General features: G+C 37.3%; 1 protein-coding gene across 2 annotated transcripts in view; it reads right to left on the bottom strand.

The window, feature by feature from the left end:
• The window catches only part of LOC132126486 (RNA-binding motif, single-stranded-interacting protein 2-like), a 58612-nt gene that overhangs the window by 1084 nt on the left and 39873 nt on the right, over window positions 1-17655 (bottom strand). The window contains exons 3-13 of one of the 2 annotated variants that reach the window (XM_059537743.1): window positions 14465-14523; window positions 14252-14343; window positions 11528-11685; window positions 10373-10452; window positions 10152-10261; window positions 10030-10073; window positions 9440-9533; window positions 1841-1891; window positions 1519-1656; window positions 1358-1435; window positions 1180-1267 (exon numbers count right to left, since the gene is read on the bottom strand). In XM_059537743.1, coding sequence (XP_059393726.1) covers window positions 1187-1267; window positions 1358-1435; window positions 1519-1656; window positions 1841-1891; window positions 9440-9533; window positions 10030-10073; window positions 10152-10261; window positions 10373-10452; window positions 11528-11685; window positions 14252-14343; window positions 14465-14523 — 985 coding nt within the window. In that variant the 3' untranslated portion in view covers window positions 1180-1186. The remainder of the gene's footprint in view (window positions 1-1179; window positions 1268-1357; window positions 1436-1518; window positions 1657-1840; window positions 1892-9439; window positions 9534-10029; window positions 10074-10151; window positions 10262-10372; window positions 10453-11527; window positions 11686-14251; window positions 14344-14464; window positions 14524-17655) is intronic. The other variant, XM_059537744.1, reaches the window with a different exon arrangement.

Here is a 17655-nt window from a genome sequence, read left to right on the forward strand (position 1 = left end):
AGACATGACACAAGTCACCGATATATACAGGACAAACATTACACAAGTCACCGATATATACAGGACAAACATTACACAAGTCACCGATATATACAGGACAAACATTACACAAGTCACTGATATATACAGGAGAGACATGACACAAGTCACCGATATATACAGGAGAGACATGACACAAGTCACCGATATATACAGGAGAGACATGACACAAGTCACCGATATATACAGGAGAGACATGACACAAGTCACCGATATATACAGGAAAGACATGACTCAAGTCACCGATATATACAGGAGAGACATGACACAAGTCACCGATATATACAGGAGAGACATGACACAAGTCACCGATATATACAGGACAAACATTACACAAGTCACCGATATATACAGGACAAACATTACACAAGTCACCGATATATACAGGACAAACATTACACAAGTCACCGATATATACAGGACAAACATTACACAAGTCACCGATATATACAGGACAAACATTACACAAGTCACCGATATATACAGGACAAACATTACACAAGTCACCAATATATACAGGAGAGACATGACACAAGGCTACAGCTGCTAGACAAGAAGCAAAGCCAAGCAAAGCAATCACGTATTTTCTGTTAAAAGAATGGAGCAGACTTTATCTTCAAATACACTGGATGCTAATATCGTTTTGATTTCTAATATAAATTTAGCCTAAAACAGTGATTTGTGTTGAAAACAGAGCACAAGGGAACTGATGACGAGCTGCATATAATGATCCTTCAGAAATCATTCAAATATGCTGATTTAGAATACATTTTGGAAAATATTTTTTGGGACCTGTGATACTTTTTCCAGGATTCTTTGATGAATAAAAAGTTACAAAGAACATTGCTTATTTAAAATAAAAATGTTGTGTTACAATATAAAGTACTATACAAAATTTTGGGGTTGGTAAATTAATTATTATTATTATTATTTTTAAATAAATTATTACTTTCATTCAGCAAGGATACATATGTATTATATGATGTATTTTCCTGTATCTTGATGAGTAATTTTAAAGGAATTTTAGAGAAGATGTTCTACAAAACTGGTTATAATAAAATCTGTGAATTGATAGTAGTTTATTATATGGAAGCTGTCTGCTTCTGAAAGAGACAGCACATCTTTGGTTTCTTGTCTTACCGTAGCTTCATTTGCTGTGCTGATAGGAATAATTAGTGTGTTCTGAAGGCGTCTCCATGGAAAGCTGCTGCTGCTGTCCACTGTTTTCCTGCGTGACAAAGAACAAGAATGCATCAAATCTTTACAATGGCCGTGTCCAGCATTCAGAGCAGCGTGTGCGGCCCAAGGCTGCTCATACCTCTAATGTAACAGTAGAGGGAGGCACTGAGGTGCACTGAGGGATATACGATCCTTGCATAGCTGCGTTAGGTATATACTGCAGGGCAAAATAAATAGTCATACATATAATATTTTCCCGTCATGTTTTGATGGTAATTAGGTTCTACTGAGAGGACAAACTCTAAATTGATGGTAATAGGCCCCAACCGTGCCAGCGCTGCCGAGCGAAAGGTGACCGAGCTGCTGGGTCAGGGGTCCGATCATAGACGTGGGCTGAATGGACATCTGGTGATCCATACCTGGAGTCAGAACGGCCCCCTACGGAGACAGAGATGCTCAGAAATCACCGGTGATTGCTAGATATCCAAACCAACATAGTGCTTGCTTGTTTTGCTATGATAGTTAAGATAAAAATAAATCTAAATAAAAACAACAGCTGCTTGGAAACTTTTATGTGAAGTTCCCTGCAAAATGATATGTGAGCTCATATGTGAGCACTCACGGTGGGCTGCATGAGGTACGACTGATGATGCATCCAGGACGGGCTGTGCACCTGAGGACAGAGACAGAAGCACTGCACATCAATCAACCCATCATTTTCAAAATCACTGAGTGAATTAAACGTTTCTCCAGTGGTGTGTTTTGGATGTCAGTGACACTGTGGATAAAATGCAGGCAACCTGTCAGCTTATAGCTATCATTTTTAACCAATACTCACAAGGATTCCTAGATCGTTAAATCAACTTCCTGCCATGTGTGTGGCATCTCAATCAGTGCTTCATCCACAGAGGATGTCAAACAGCTTGTGTAATGTGTCACATTGCATTACATTTGCCTTCAGTTTTTGGTTTCGGCTAAAAATTTTCATTTCGGCCCATTAGTAGTTTCTCCAAATCCAAAATCACTGTGCAGGCACTAGCAAAATAGTCAAAATGCATCATAACTACCACTTTTAACTAGCTCTCCCAATGTGCGTTTGGGTCCATATTCTGCTCATCTGACGCCAGATGCTTATAGGGACTGGAACGGGCTGGGTTTGCATCTGTCCTGTTTGCATATCCTTTAAAGGTGATTTATACACTACATTTTAAAAATTTTTGACCCTGGAGCACAAAAGCAGTCTTGAGTCGCTGGAGTATATTTGTAGCAATAGCCAACAATATACACCGTATGGATCAAAATTACCTATTTTTCTTTTAGCCAAATATCATTAGGATATCAAGTAAAAATCATGTTCCATGAAGATATTTTGTACATTTCCTACAGTAAATATATCAAAACAGTATCAAAACAGTAATATGCATTGCTAAGAGCTTAATCTGGATAATTTTTAATCCAATTTTCTCAATATTTAGATTTTTTTTGCACTCTCAGATTCCAGATTTTCATTTTTCATATTTAGTTGTATCTCAGCCAAATATTGTCCTTTCATACAAATCAATACATTGTTATTATTTATTCAGATTTCAGATGATGTTTGAATCTCAATTCAAAAAGTGCTTTCCAAAATTGACCGTTATGACTGGTTTGTGGTCCAGGGTCACATTTGAGGTCTTTAAGATATATATTTTGAAAGAAATGTAATATTTTTATTCATCAAGGATGCATAAAATTGAACAGTAAACTAATTTTTAATGTTACAAAAGATTTCCATTTCTAAAACAAATTATTCCTTTGAACTTTTTATTAATTAAAAACATTTGAAAAATTTATTTCTCAGCAAATCAGCATATTAGAAGGATTTCTGAAGTATCATGTGGCTACTGACTGGAGACTACTGGTCGACTGATATATCGCCATTTTTCAACTATTGGCATCGACCGATAAGTTTTTCTGCTCAGCCTATGTGTTCAATGTGGGACTTTTATTTTGACAGTGCTGAGAGCGGCAGTGCCTGAACACACAGTGCTCACACTGTCTCTCTGGTTTACTGTCTAATACGGACAGAAGTCTGTCTAATAATCAGACAGAACGGTTAAACAAAGGAATTAATCTATACAGACAGTATAATAACAATTTATTTTATATTAGGCCTATTAGTAATAGAAAGACAAATATTATAATACTTTCTCGTTTGCCATCAGCATTAAGCAAATACGCATTTATATAATTTAAACAAATCTTTGAATGGCTAATGAACATTTAATTTCACAAACATTGCAAACTTAGTTGAATCCAGCTGTGTTCTCTGTGTGACTATCGGTCCGTGTGAATTAAATGCTTTAAACTTTAAACTCATGATGTCAAATTATGCAGTGCTTTATGCATTTGCCCACTGTCATATTCATGTCATTTTCTCTGTGTGCTGTATGTAAAATGAGTGTCCCTGGCTTTATCTGAAAAATATGATTCCCAATGCAAACAAACGTCCCAGAATACTTATTGCCCTGTTGGTTACAGTGTTTCCTTTTTAATAGTTTTAATTAAATATTTATATAAATACTGTCATCTAAAATATAAGTATGTTCCTTTGTCAAATGATTTCAAATTTCTTAAATATGAATAATAATAATAAAAAAATCATATCGGCTTTATATCATCTATCGGTCTATATCGGTATATCAGCTCTCCAAGATATCGGCATGGGCTGTCAAAGAACACATATCGGTCGACCACTACTGGAGACTAGAGTAATGATGCTGAAAATTCTGCAAATAAATTACATTTAAAAATGTGTTCAAATAGAGAAATCGTTTTTACTGTATTTTTAATCAAATAAATACATCCTTGAAAAGCAGAAGAGACTTCTTTAAAAACATACAAAATCTCACCCCCCCCCCCCCCCCACAAAAAAAAAACATGCCCCAAAACTACAAAACAGTGCAATAACTGATGATGACTTTCATTGTTGGATGAGCTACTCCATTAAGTATTCTTTTGTAACTTTTCATATAAGACAAATGTTAGGCGCAAGCAGACTGAGCTGTAGCGTCATTACTTAGTAATCCAGCTCTAATGGGCCGTTCAGTGCCTTTTGAGCACGCGTGCCAGACCAACAGGATCTCAGTGTACATTATTTGCTTTTGCCTGCTCATCCATCAGCACTCAATAAGGTGTCAGAATTCCCACAAGCCCCAGCTCAGCTGAGTCACTGCGGTCTAATATTCTCACTGAACACATGTTGTGAGTCACTCTGTGTTTCATCCGACTGCTGTCGGCTTTGGCACACACTTAGCTTGAGCTCACTATTTCAACAAAGATGAAACTTAATCTGGATTGACCTAAAATTTTCTAATAACACAAATAAATGGGTAATTAGAAATGACCAACAAGCAAGTCTGTTTAAAGACATGGAATTGTAAAACTAATGAGCGAAACAGTGAATTAACAAATGGTTTTGCTGTAGTAAAGCATTTCAATCAACCATTATAACTCAAGCTGAGGAGACTAAACTCAAGTCCAATTCATTTATGCGTGCAATATTAGAAATTTGACAATGAAACATGATTTATCTGAACCATATGTAGTCAAGGAGTCCCAGCAGACACATGAACGTCCACCTGAGGGGCCTAACAAGGCTATCTTCTGCTGCCCACAGTTTTACCATGTTTGTAATAAATGTGAATGTACTAAAACAGTAACCAAATTTAGCAATTACGGGGCCAAGCACTCCACCAGCAAATTTAAGAGCTAAGCATGGCACCAAATGCAACAATAAGCAATTACAGCAATTTTAGGATGATTGTAATTGAAATAGCTGAAAAATCATTATTACAAGCACTAGTAATATGATTAAATGGCTTACCACTTTTGACCAAAAGGTGGCATTGTAATTAAATCATTTTGGTGTGTTCTGTGTGAGGTGACAATGGCACACACAAAGTTTTATCATGCCTCAAATTCGTCGCTGTGATATGAGAAAACGGTTTTGTCTATTGACACAAAATCCATAAACTTTTGTCAGCACAGTCTGAAGATAATCTGACTCGGATTTGGTGAAAATCGGACCAACGGTTGATGAGAAGTTAAAAAAGTAGGTTTTTAACATAAATCAAAATGGCGGACAGGAAGTTCAGCTTACTCTGGCATATTTGATATCTATGTTGTGAGCATAAGCCAGGGAATATTTTGAGACCAGTTTCATTGAAATAGACTAATGCAATAAAAAGTTATTAGCATTTTTATTATTGCAATTATTAATGGTTAATGAATGGTTTATTACTCTTGACCAATAGGAGGCGCTGTTACCAAATTGATGTGGCAAGGTCAGTGTGAGGTGACAATGACACATACAAAGTTTGGTGCACTAAATGAAAACCGTTTAGTAAATCGACACAAAATCCTTAACTTTTGGCCAGTGGGGTCTGAAGATGATCCAAGTCTAATTTGGTGAAAATAGGACGGTCTAGGAGGAGTTCGAAAAAGTAGGTTTTCAACATTAATCAAAATGGCGGACAGGAAGTATGGCCAATTTTGGCATAATTGATTTCAATGTTTTCGGCAAGAACCAAAGAATATAGGGAGACTATTTTCATTTCAATTGTCTAATGTATTCAAAAGTTATTAGCATTTTTTATATATTTCATCATAACTTTTGACTACAAGGTGGCGCTGCCACTAAACTTTTTGAGTATCTTCAGAGCATGGAGCCGAAGATTTTTGTAATTATTTTCGTAATGATACGATAATGCGTTCAAAAAATACAGCATTTTAAAACATAATTCAAAATGGCCAACTCCTAAAATGGCTGACACTGGAAAATTGGATATCATTCGACTCGACATGACTCACTGAATCTAAAGAGACATAGTTGTGTGATTTTTGACCAAACCATTCAGAAGTTATAAGCAAAAATATGCATTTCTCATATCTCCTGACCACTAGGTGGCGCTGCGCCAAAACATTGCAGGTAGTCTCAGGTCATGGATGAATGGGAAAGAATGACACACACCAAGTTTGGTCTCAAAATGCCAAACCGTTGCCGAGATATAGCCTCACATGCATTTTTGCGTGCTTTTCGACAAATTTGTTCACGTGTCATTCGAGAACGGTTGGACGAATCAGCTTGAATTGCATAACTTTTTGCCAGCCTTGTCTGAAGATGATCTGAGCCAATTTTCATGAAAATCGGACTAACCGTCTAGGACAAGTTCGAAAAAGTAGGTTTTTCGAACAATTGAAAATAGCGGAAAAACTAAACCTTGCGATTTTTGCATTTTGGGGTTCATTCAACCTGCCATGAGTCAAGGATTCAGAGGAAAAAATAATTTACATTATATACATTTTCTGGCTTATGGTTCAAAAGTTATTAGCATAAAAATATTGAAATTGTGGACAAGTGGTGGCGCTAGAGAGTTGGAGTTAGAGACTTCAAATTTGCTATAGTTAATGTTGGGACTGTCCTCTATCAGTGTGCCAAATTATACAACTTTCCCGCAATCGGTTCTATGGGCTGCTATAGACTTGCGGTGGAAGAAGAAGAAGAAGAATAACGCCAACGATTACAATAGGTGCCTACGCACCTTCGGTGTTTGGCCCCTAATTATGCAAACTATATACTGTACATATACATACAAATACAGGGATGCAAACTCATCATGAGTGAAAGGTGATATAGACAGCCATCCCCGCCCAATACTTATACAATATTTTAAAGCCTTTATTATTTTTTTTCACTTTTCATTCATGGAGATTACATGGAAAAAATGTGCCAAAAATCCTGGTGCAAAACAAAGACTTTTAAGATGACAATTACATGAGATTAGCATTATAATCCAGTAGATGGCAGCAGAGGGGTTTTCTTGATTTTGAATTTATTACAAAATGACTATTATAAAAATTTTTAGTACTGTAGTAAAGAAGTACAACAAGTATGAATAAAGAATAATGGATTACATATTTTGGAATATTTTTATATAATATATTTTTTTATAAATATATTCATCCAACACAGACTTGCTGCTGTTGTAGTTTTTTTACTCTGAATTTACTCTGTATCACTTCCGCACAGTGTTACAGTTATCACTGTCAGTCATAGCAACGACTTACATTTGTCACTCCTGAAACAGAAACCAAAACTTTTCCTCAAATTCAGGAAAGGGCTCCTCTTATAGCGCAACTGAGTGAGCTTATTCATGCAAAAACTCATGATATAATCAATGACTAACCACTAACTACAGTCAGTGTCTAATTTACACCATGTGTACGCTTTGTTCTCTCCCTCTCATTATAATAGGCAGATCTGCGAGAGTTTTCAGAGGGGATTCTGACTAAATTACAGTACAGCAAACCCCTCTGACTGGCCAGAGATGCCTGTGATTGGCTACAATACTCAATGCTGCAAAAACACGTTGTAAATAAACTTAAAATAAACTGTTTTTAATCGGTTGACTAGTGGGTACAGAACTGAATTGGTACACATACTATGTACAGGCAAGCAAATATGCCCAGAAATCTCTTAGTACATTAAGCCACATTAAGTGTTTTATAATGTTTCATTGTTTTTCACAATTGATATACCGTATTTTCCGGACTATAAGTCGCACTTTTTTTCATAGTTTGGCTGGTCCTGTGACTTATAGTCAGGTGCGACTTATCAAAATTAATTTGACATGAACCAAGAGAAATGAACCAAAAGAAAACATTACTGTCTACAGCCCCCAGAGGGCGCTCTATGCTACTCATTGCTCCTGTAGTCTACCATTGAGCAGCATAGAGCACCCTCTCGCGGCTGTAGACGGTAATGTTTTCTCTTGGTTCTTGGTTCTAAATAAATGCGACTTATAGTCCAGTGCGACTTATATGTTTTTTTCCTCATCATGACATATTTTTGGACTGATGCGACTTATACTCAGGTGCGACTTATAGTTTGAAAAATACGGTAGTATGTCAGATGCTACAAATGAATCGCAAGTGCCCAAAACTTGCAGTTTGTTCACATTGTTGTTGTTGTTTTTTCTTTTGAGAGAGAGAGAGAGAGAGAGAGAGAGAGAGAGAAATGATCAAAGCATTCTTGGCTTGAAGCAAATTTTTGCTCCAGTCACATGACTGAAAACTATTTTGCTCATACCTTATAAATGGTTTAAATAAATATTTTCAAGAATATTGCACAATAATATGGGATGAAAACAGTGCTGTATCACTGCATATTGAACACAATTATGACACACATAAAATCATATATATCATTATCTTAATGGGTTAGTTCAACCAAAAATGAAAATTAGGCTGTGTTTTACTCACCTCTACGGAATACTAGGTGTATATGACTTTCTTCTTTCAGGCGAATCCAGTCAGAGTTATATAAAAAATTGTCTTTGATCTTTCAAGCTGTTTAATGCCACTCAGCGGGTGTTGCATGCATCAGTCCAAAAGAAGTTAAATAAAAAGCGCCCATCAATAAAAAAAGCATCTCACACGGCTCCAGGAGGTTAACAAAGGCCTCCTGTAGCGAATCTATGCATTTTTGTAAGAAAAGTATCCATATTCAAAAAGTAATAATCACTTGAATCTAGCTTGAGCTCACTGTTGTAAATGAAGCAGTTCCAGGAGCATGACGTATGAGGTCTGCGTTGCACATGTGCTGCTCAGAAGTGACGATCACAGAAACGCATCGGATCAAAACAATGGTCAATAATTAGAAGTACAAAACGAGGATTTGTAAAGAAGAATGTCGGAGGATTTCAATGTAAGTCAAGAGGAGACTGGTTTTCCTTTACTAAAGTAAGGAAACTTTGCTTCTTTTGATCCTGTAAACAAACGTTGGTTTTCAGGAGACTCACCGCATGCGCAAAGCACACCTCATACGTCATGCTCCCGGAACTGCTTCTGTGTACAACTGCTGGTGCAAGCTGGATTCAAGTGATTCAATTATTACGTTTTGAATATGGATATTTGTCTTACAAAAACGCATCAATTCGCCACGTGAGGACATTGTTCACTCCTTTTTTTAAGGATGGGCACTTTTTATTTAACTTCTTTTGGACCGATGCCTGCAACACCTGCTGAGTGCCATTAAACAGCTTGAAAGATATTTTTTAATATGACTCCGACTGGATTCGTCTGAAAGAAGAAAGTCATATACACCTAGGATGCCGTAGAGGTGAGTAAAATGCAGCTTAATTTTTATTTTTGGGTGAACTAACCCTTTAATGCTACTCACCTGATAGGATGGTACTTGTGAGGACATGTATGGAGACAGAGAGGTCTGAGCGATCATTCGGTTTGGAGCAATGCTGTACGGTGGAGAATAAAACCTGAAAATAATGAGCAAAAACAGTAAGAAACATGAGAAACACATTTTGTGACATTATATGTAAATTTAAAAAGCCACTGAAAGTCATTTTGAAGAACACAATGTTTGTGTAATTTAAGTCTTAAAGGGACAGTTCACCCCAAAATAAGAAAATTCTATCATCTATTCACCCTCATGTTGTCACTCCAAACCCATGAGCTTTTCAATGGACTTTGATACACAAACAAATGAATTTGTAATGAAACCTGGTAGAATGAAAGTCCATGAAACCAAAACATTGATGCTTGGAAACCTTCATAAAGAGATCATGAAAGTAATCTATATGAATCCAGCGGTTTAATCCAAGTCTTCTGAGGATATGAACATATATAAATATATATGCTCTAAATATACACATATATATAAATATGGATAAACAGAAATACTCATTTGAAGCACTTTAAAAATGAGACCCATTAAAGCAGGCTCTGAGTGCGAGGAAGTCTGTCTGCGCTCACCCGTTCTGTAAGGCAGCTGGGTCATACGTGAGCGTCATTCCTCCCTGAACATGGAAAGGAAAATGACAAATTTTATATAAAATGTGCAAGCTCTGTGTAAGTCACAAAGAGCGCTCTCATACCGTTTCACCATCTCTAGGCCAGGCTCGACCGTTCTGTAGGTACTTTGCCTGGTTTTGTCGCTTCTTTTGTCCTCCATCAGCAAACTTGCATAACAACGGTTCTGTAGGTACTACAGGTGAAGCGCAAGAAGCAAGAGGTTGTTTTTAAATATTCATATATTTTATTCTTCCATAATCTATAATGAATTTTTTTTATTTAAAATAAATGATATCTCATCTACCTGGCACTCCAGGTGGGGTTTTGATATATTTTCCATTAAAATGCTGAATGATGGCTTCACATTTCTCTGTGGATTCCATCCTGTTATACAAAGACATTAAGAAACAATTAAAAAGGTATTGTTTATGGGGATATATAGTAGGGATGCACCAGTTGACCGGCCATAAATCGGAACCGGATGGTTTTTGCTTAAAATACGCGATCAGCAATCGTCTTTTTCCGGAAATGCGCCCGCGTGCACATTGTAATAATTTGCTATCATGTCATTTGTGTGGAAGTATTTCGAAATCTGTGCACAGGACATGGGCAGCCGTTCAACACTGGAAGTGCAGAGCTACATGTCTGAGGCACAGATAACAGGAAGCGATCAGCCGTTGGTGTACTGGCGCACGATCAAAAGTCCCTTTCCAGCGCGAGCGTACTGTATCTGTTCACGCCCCACAAGCGGAGACAGTGAAGGGATGTTCAGCTCAACTTCTCGTGTGTTGGATGAGAAACGAAACTGTGACAAAACTGGAATGTTTTTTTTTTTTTTTTTGTAAATTAGAAATTGCATACACGTTTGAAAAGCCAGAAGTAAACGTCAGTTCTGTATAGGATGATTATTTTTATTTTACCTTAAAATTACATCGACTTAATTTGATTTAAAAATCACCTGCTGCAGCACACTGAAAAAAATAGTGTTTCATTCGTCCAATTAAAAAAAATTTGGGTAATGATTCACTTCTATATATATTTTTTTTAAACTTGAGACAATAGTTAAAACAAAAGCTAAATGCTGATTTATGTACCATCTATGTTTGTATTGAATGTAGGCTACTTACTGTGCAGTTACTGCAGTTAATTTCAGATGGTTATGGTTATTGTTTTCAATAGCCAAAAGCCAGTTTGGCCTATTAAATACCAAATAAACATCTTGTTTATGCACACTATCCTTCTTTCTTGTTTGTTGCTTAAAGAAAAAAAAATAATCAGAAATCGATATCGGAATCGGCCAGTTTGCTTGTAAAAAATCGGTATCGGAATCGGCCAAGAAAAATCATTATCGTGCATCCCTGATATATAGAGATCAATACCAAATCAAAAACATCGGTAAATTTAAGTCCCTCCACACCCGGTTTTATAGATCACGCAGCTCAAGTGATTTATAAAGTACCTTGCGAATCCTACGCCTCTGCTGGTCCCACTGGCGTCCCGTAAGATCCGTGTGGAAATCACCTGACCGAAGGATTTGAGCATGGCCTCCAGCTCCTGCTCGTCCATGGACACGGGCAGGTTAGAGATGTACAGGTTGGTAGGGTCCTGTTCCTGTTGCTAGAAATAAACACATAACCTAATCAGTAAAACATTTGATCAAAAATATAAAGCAGTTTTTACTTTTTCAGAGTGACAAGTTTACAGTAGCAGTTTTACATTGTCCTTCATTCCTATATTCCTATACATCCATTTTGATTTAAGAAATGTATATTGTTAAAAAAAAAAAGAGAGAGAAAAAAGTAAATGTACTATTAATTCACTAATAGAGATAAAGACTCAATCATAACACATTTTAATACAAGAGGGTTGGGTGCAATTATAACATGTTTAGCTGGCAGGAATAGTGTGTTTTTAAGTGAGACTTAAATTATAAAGATTTGAAACTGTTTAAGCACTATTTATTATCATATATGTGTCTTAAGTCTCTGGAATATATTTGTAGTAATAGCCAAAAATACATCGTATGGGTCAAAATTATCAATTTTTCTTTAATGCCAAAAATCATTAGGCTTTTAAGTAAACATCATGTTCAATGAAGATATTTAGTAAATTCCCTACTGTAAATATATCAAAACTAAATTTTTGATTAGTAAAATGCATTGCTAACAAATCGCTAAGAGCGATTTTCTCAATATTTAGTTTTTTTTGCACTTTTTTTTTGCATTTTGTGAGAATGATATTAAGTAGCTATTCCATTTGGAACATTTGTAAATACATCACATTAAAATGAAGGGTTACTGTTTGTTCTTTCAATGAAATGTGTGCATGTGTGTGTGTGTGTTTCCATGTGACCTTAGCACACTCCCCGCGTGTCGTACAAAGACACAGAGGGATCGACTTAAAAAGACTACAACAGAGTCGTTCACAACACACACACACACACACACACAGCATCTAAATGGCAAACAATGCCACAAAGCGTGCCAGAGGATAGATTCAGACAGCCAAGAGACATAACTAGTCAAATATGTGTCAATTCAACTTATCAGTGGGAATGAAGATGTGTGTGTGTGTGTGTGTGTATGATTAAACCTGCCAAACATTACCTAACTAATGGTAACAAACCTCATGGACAAACACAAAGCTTGCCCTGTGTCCATGAGGCTACTCAACAGTAAATGTGTTTTACAGTGCTGCTCTGCATGTACAGCACTGTTTACAAGTCTTTACATTACATTTTGTAATGTTTATGAAATACGTCTCTCCTGCTCACCAAAGCATTATTATTTATTTTGGGGTCAAAAATAATAATACAAGACTTTCTATAAAAATAACAGAGTGAACATGAGTTGGTGTGTGTTCTGTTAGTGTGTATTAGGGCTGTCAACGAATATTCTAAATTCGAATATATATTCGAATAGTTTTTAAAAAACGAATTTCGAAGGTGAAAATTAATATTCAAATAAAAATAAAAAAAAAGTGGAAAAAAAGGCCCGCGGTAGTAGAGGCGTGGTTGTCTGCTTTGCAAGTGGGCCGCTAGCGCGCCTGAGGGTTCAGGGACAGGTCACAGCCTCACAGGAGTCACACTGTCTGGCACAGCATCACTGCTGAAAGTTGACGCGTCTTCATGGAAGATGCCAGCAAGTGCAGAGCCCAACTCGACCGCAGCAGAGAAAATGAGGTAAAATTGTTGACCCGCGAGATTGTTGTATGCAAGCTATTTAAGATACAGTTAGCATACCATTCGACCACTAGCAACATGAGGTCACATCTCAAAAATGTGCACCCAAATGAGCATGGCATAATGTGTGGAACTCCAGCTAAACAGTCACGTCTTGACACTTAACGTTACTTTGCATCGCCCGCCGCAAGCACCTTGCAACATGACAAGAGGCCATAACGGATAAAATAATTTCGTTCATTTTTAAGGACATGAGACCGATCAGTATCGCGGATGGGGCACGCTTTGGGGAGTTCTGTCAAGCAATGGATCCAAGGTTTGATTATTTATCGTTTCATGTCAAGGAAAAGTTCCATGTTTACCACAGCACAGCTCGCTCGGAGCATTCAATGTCAGTTCTATATGCTGTAAAACTTCAATTAATATTAATAATATTTGTCTAGGGTGAGAGAGCGTGAAGTCTGCAGTCTTGGCCATTAGTTGATTTCCTTGTTTTTGTGTAGGTAATACGTTGTCATATATGTTTAAACTTAAATAGACTATCTATACAAGTAGTTATGTCTCTTTGTATTATTTTTGCCTGTTATTGACGTAATGCGCGTCATTGACAACATGCGCAACCAGATGTTCGAATAGTTCGAATATTCATGTATTTTTTTAGAGGGAATATTCGAACGTCAATTTTGAGCAATTTTGACAGCCCTAGTGTGTATGAGAAGATATGAAACAGTTTTAAAACAACATTAGCAACACAAGGCCTGAGACAAGCTCTTGCACTCTAAACTGCAGCGCTGCGGTGTGAACACATGGAGACCGTGATTGATCAGGGCCGAACTGCTGGAACGGAAACACGTCAGCTCTGAGAATCAACTTTTCAAGGCATGAGAGCTGGAATTCATGCAGTAAACACACATGACCTTCCCTCTGCACGCTGCTGAAGTCTCGAACGCAAACGCAATCAGAGGTTCATGTGCTGAATGGGGTTTTTCTGGAAAAGTCTACCTTGGCCATCTGAGCTTGAACCCCGCTGGCCTTGAGCGCCGTCACAGCCTTCTGTGCTGCTGCAGGACTGTCAAAATCCACAAAGCCATAGCCTGCACACACACACGGAAACACACACAAATCAACACATAAAATCATATACATCTGTGTCAAATACTTAGGTTAAACACTGAGAGTGATTCTCTCAAGAACATGAAGCCACTCTTCACCCACCTTTGCACTTGTTGGTAGTTTTGTCCAGAATAGCCTTGGTGGACACAATCTTTCCATACCTATTCAAAAAATACACCGACTGTCATTATATCGTATTAACCCCAACATTTTGAACAGCAGTGTGCATGACATTACAACAAAGAAGTGAAAGATTTCCTATATTTTGAAAAGCTGATTATTGTGTGACTGATAGTGATTATGTATTGGCCTGTGAAAAATTAGTGAAAAGACAATGGCATTTAGCCAATATTTCATTAGATGTACTTCATCTCTATGCAGTTGGAGCATATTTGGCAAACGCTGGGATCATTCCTGAAATGATGACTTTCCCTTCAACACCAAACATATTTTCCCATTTTTATAAGCAACTCATTAATTATCCTTTATACTTTGCCAAACTAAAGATGGCAAGTGAATCTCGTATTTCTGTAAGTAAAGCTGACCAAACACACTCCTCTCACGCTTGTGAATGACTACTACTATATTCAAAACTATATAGTGACAGTATTTATTAGTACTTTTTTTGTGTATATTACACAGACACACATTATTCATTATATGCTATCATGACATATTATGACTCTCTCTCTCTGGTTCTTAGTGCACACTGGATTCACTGATTATGTTTGTGTGTTTTTACCGGAATTTTTTTTTGTGTGTTACACTCTAAATTAAATATTTTACATAATTTACACTACCAGTGTTTCATTTGCTTCTCAAATCCTAGAAGAATGTTGATCTAAAAGCTTATAACTAGATAAATATAAACTGATTCGATTATTCATTTTTACAAAATTTTGATTAAATTTAATTTTAAAAATCCATTTAAAATTCCATTTAAATTTTAAATAAAAAAAAATAATAATTACATTTTAAAATAAATTCAATTCAATTAATATAAGTTGACGAGTTGAGGCATAATTTGAACAAAAAGCAGGCAATGTATCCAGCATCCATGGGAAATCCTCCTCCACCAGGAAGTCTGTTGCTTCATTGAAATGACTTTAAAATGTTCATCATAAAGTCCTTCTAATCCTCGTTTAGACATCATAGATAACTCTTCACTGCCTCTGGCAATACGCACAGACATTCCTGTCTGTCTCGGACTCTTTTCCGATCACGCTGACATGTGGGAAGTCTGACTTTTGGCCAGTTGGCACAAAGGAGTTCTGTTGGCAAAGCTGCTTTAAATGACTAAATGAAGCATAACTTTCTACACTGAGTACAAGTGTTATTAACACACGCTTGGCTGCTACAACAACCACCTCGTCTGTCATGAGTAACTAACACCGCATCAAAAGGCCACTACGGTTCACTCACAAACCAGCTTTGGATTTTAAACTATTCAAAAGAGCCAAGCCAATTCAATTTGCGTTGAACGTGGAGACTTCCGCCACTTAATATGTTCATTTGGAAACACGAAAATGTATATGTTCCGCACACAAAATATTGTGCCGAAACGGTCCGGTACGAATTAGGGATGGGCATTTTCCACAAATATCACATTCGAATATTTGAGCTCACAAAAAACGAATATTCGAATATTCGTTTATTTAAATTAAGTTTAATGAGTCAGACGTTATTTTTCAGCAACATTTTTTTTCGTCATTTTGAACAAGCTTACAATAAGCTTGAACATTACACATCGTGTTTTGTAGCTGAAAACCTTTAACAATGCGTGCAAACAAACAAAAGTACAGATTAAAAGCAAAAAAAAAAAAAAAAGTGAACAAAGAAAAAACGTAAAGCAGCCTGCAGCAATTAGGCTATTGTACAGAATGTAGATTACACTTAACTTTTAAACTGTCAGCAAATCTTTTTTGCTTTTTTTCTATTCTTTCAAATGTTCTTGTTAAGAAATACGGGCATGTCAACATGATCGGGGGAAAGTCGGCTCCTTAGTCTGTTAACAATAAGGCCAGCCGCGGAGAAAACGCGCTCTGACGCACAGACGTTGGCGGGACTCACAAATAACGGTGTGCTAAGCGAATACATTTTGTGAAGCGCTTCGTGTTTTTTCGTTTCACCACTGAATGGGATCCTCATCTGGTGGAATACATGGCTCCAGCAAGAACTGTTCCCACTCGTCTCGGCTGGACTCTCTGTAATCATCCCTGTAATCATCGCTGGAGAACTGGCTCAGCCTTTTCCTACGAGTGGGCATTGCATCTTCTTCATCGTTGGGGACGGCGGCTGCATCCGCAACACTCGCATCAAGGAAAATGATCCGATAATGTTCAAAAAAGTTTTTTTTTTCTTACTTCTCTCATGTTTTCATCGATAAACCTGAGATGTTTGTGCCGAGGGTCTAGGGCAGACGCGAGAAGAGGAGTTTTCACTGCATTCTCCAAGTTAGCGGTGTTTATTCGTTGCTTGAGAGATGCTACAACAATGTTCTTGGATCACTTTCTATGATTCTCCACGGCATATTTGAAGTACTGTAGAAGACCGCAGCTCTTAGGGGGGCGTTCACATATCGCGTCTCTTGCATGCTCAAGTTCGTTATTTCCAATGTAGGCGCGCGGTATGCGCGCTCATAATGGAAGCGACGCGTGCGCATCGCGGTCCCGTTATTTCCAGGCGCGTCCGCACAGCATCGAGTTAAAAACATCTCAACTTTTCAGAATGCCGCAAGCAAACCGCGGGTCATGTGACAAGAACTAAACATTCAGCTTCATCCTTTCCCGTAACAACGTTGAAAGCTCAGCCAAGATGAAGGAACAGCTGATCATAGCTGTATATGGATTGCCATTTTGGAAATAAATTTAGTAGCAGAGCTACTGAAAGCGATTTTTTTTGTGCTGCAAATCCATTTATCCTTTGCTGAAATTTCCGTGTCTTCATGGAGAGAACGCGTCGCCTCAGGAGCGATTCTGCCCGAGCGCTTTGGAAAGAAGGAGAAAGCAGCGCACATAGCCTTTTCCACGCCTTATTAGGCGCGATATGTGAATGGCCCCTTAATCATTCATTAATTATTTTTTGCTTGCATACACCTTCAAATATGCCGTGGAGAAACACAGAAAGTGACCAAATTAGGTTTTATTGTGAACTTTTTTTTTTTTTGCGAAATTCGAATATCATTTTTATTTATCGAATAATTAGAGCAGAACGAATATTCGAATGTTCGACTATCCGTGCACACCCCTAGTACGAATACACGTACCGTTACTCCCCTAATATAATATAATATA

This window comes from Carassius carassius, chromosome 44 (assembly GCF_963082965.1).
Source record: "Carassius carassius chromosome 44, fCarCar2.1, whole genome shotgun sequence".
NCBI classification, from domain to species: Eukaryota; Metazoa; Chordata; class Actinopteri; order Cypriniformes; family Cyprinidae; genus Carassius; species Carassius carassius.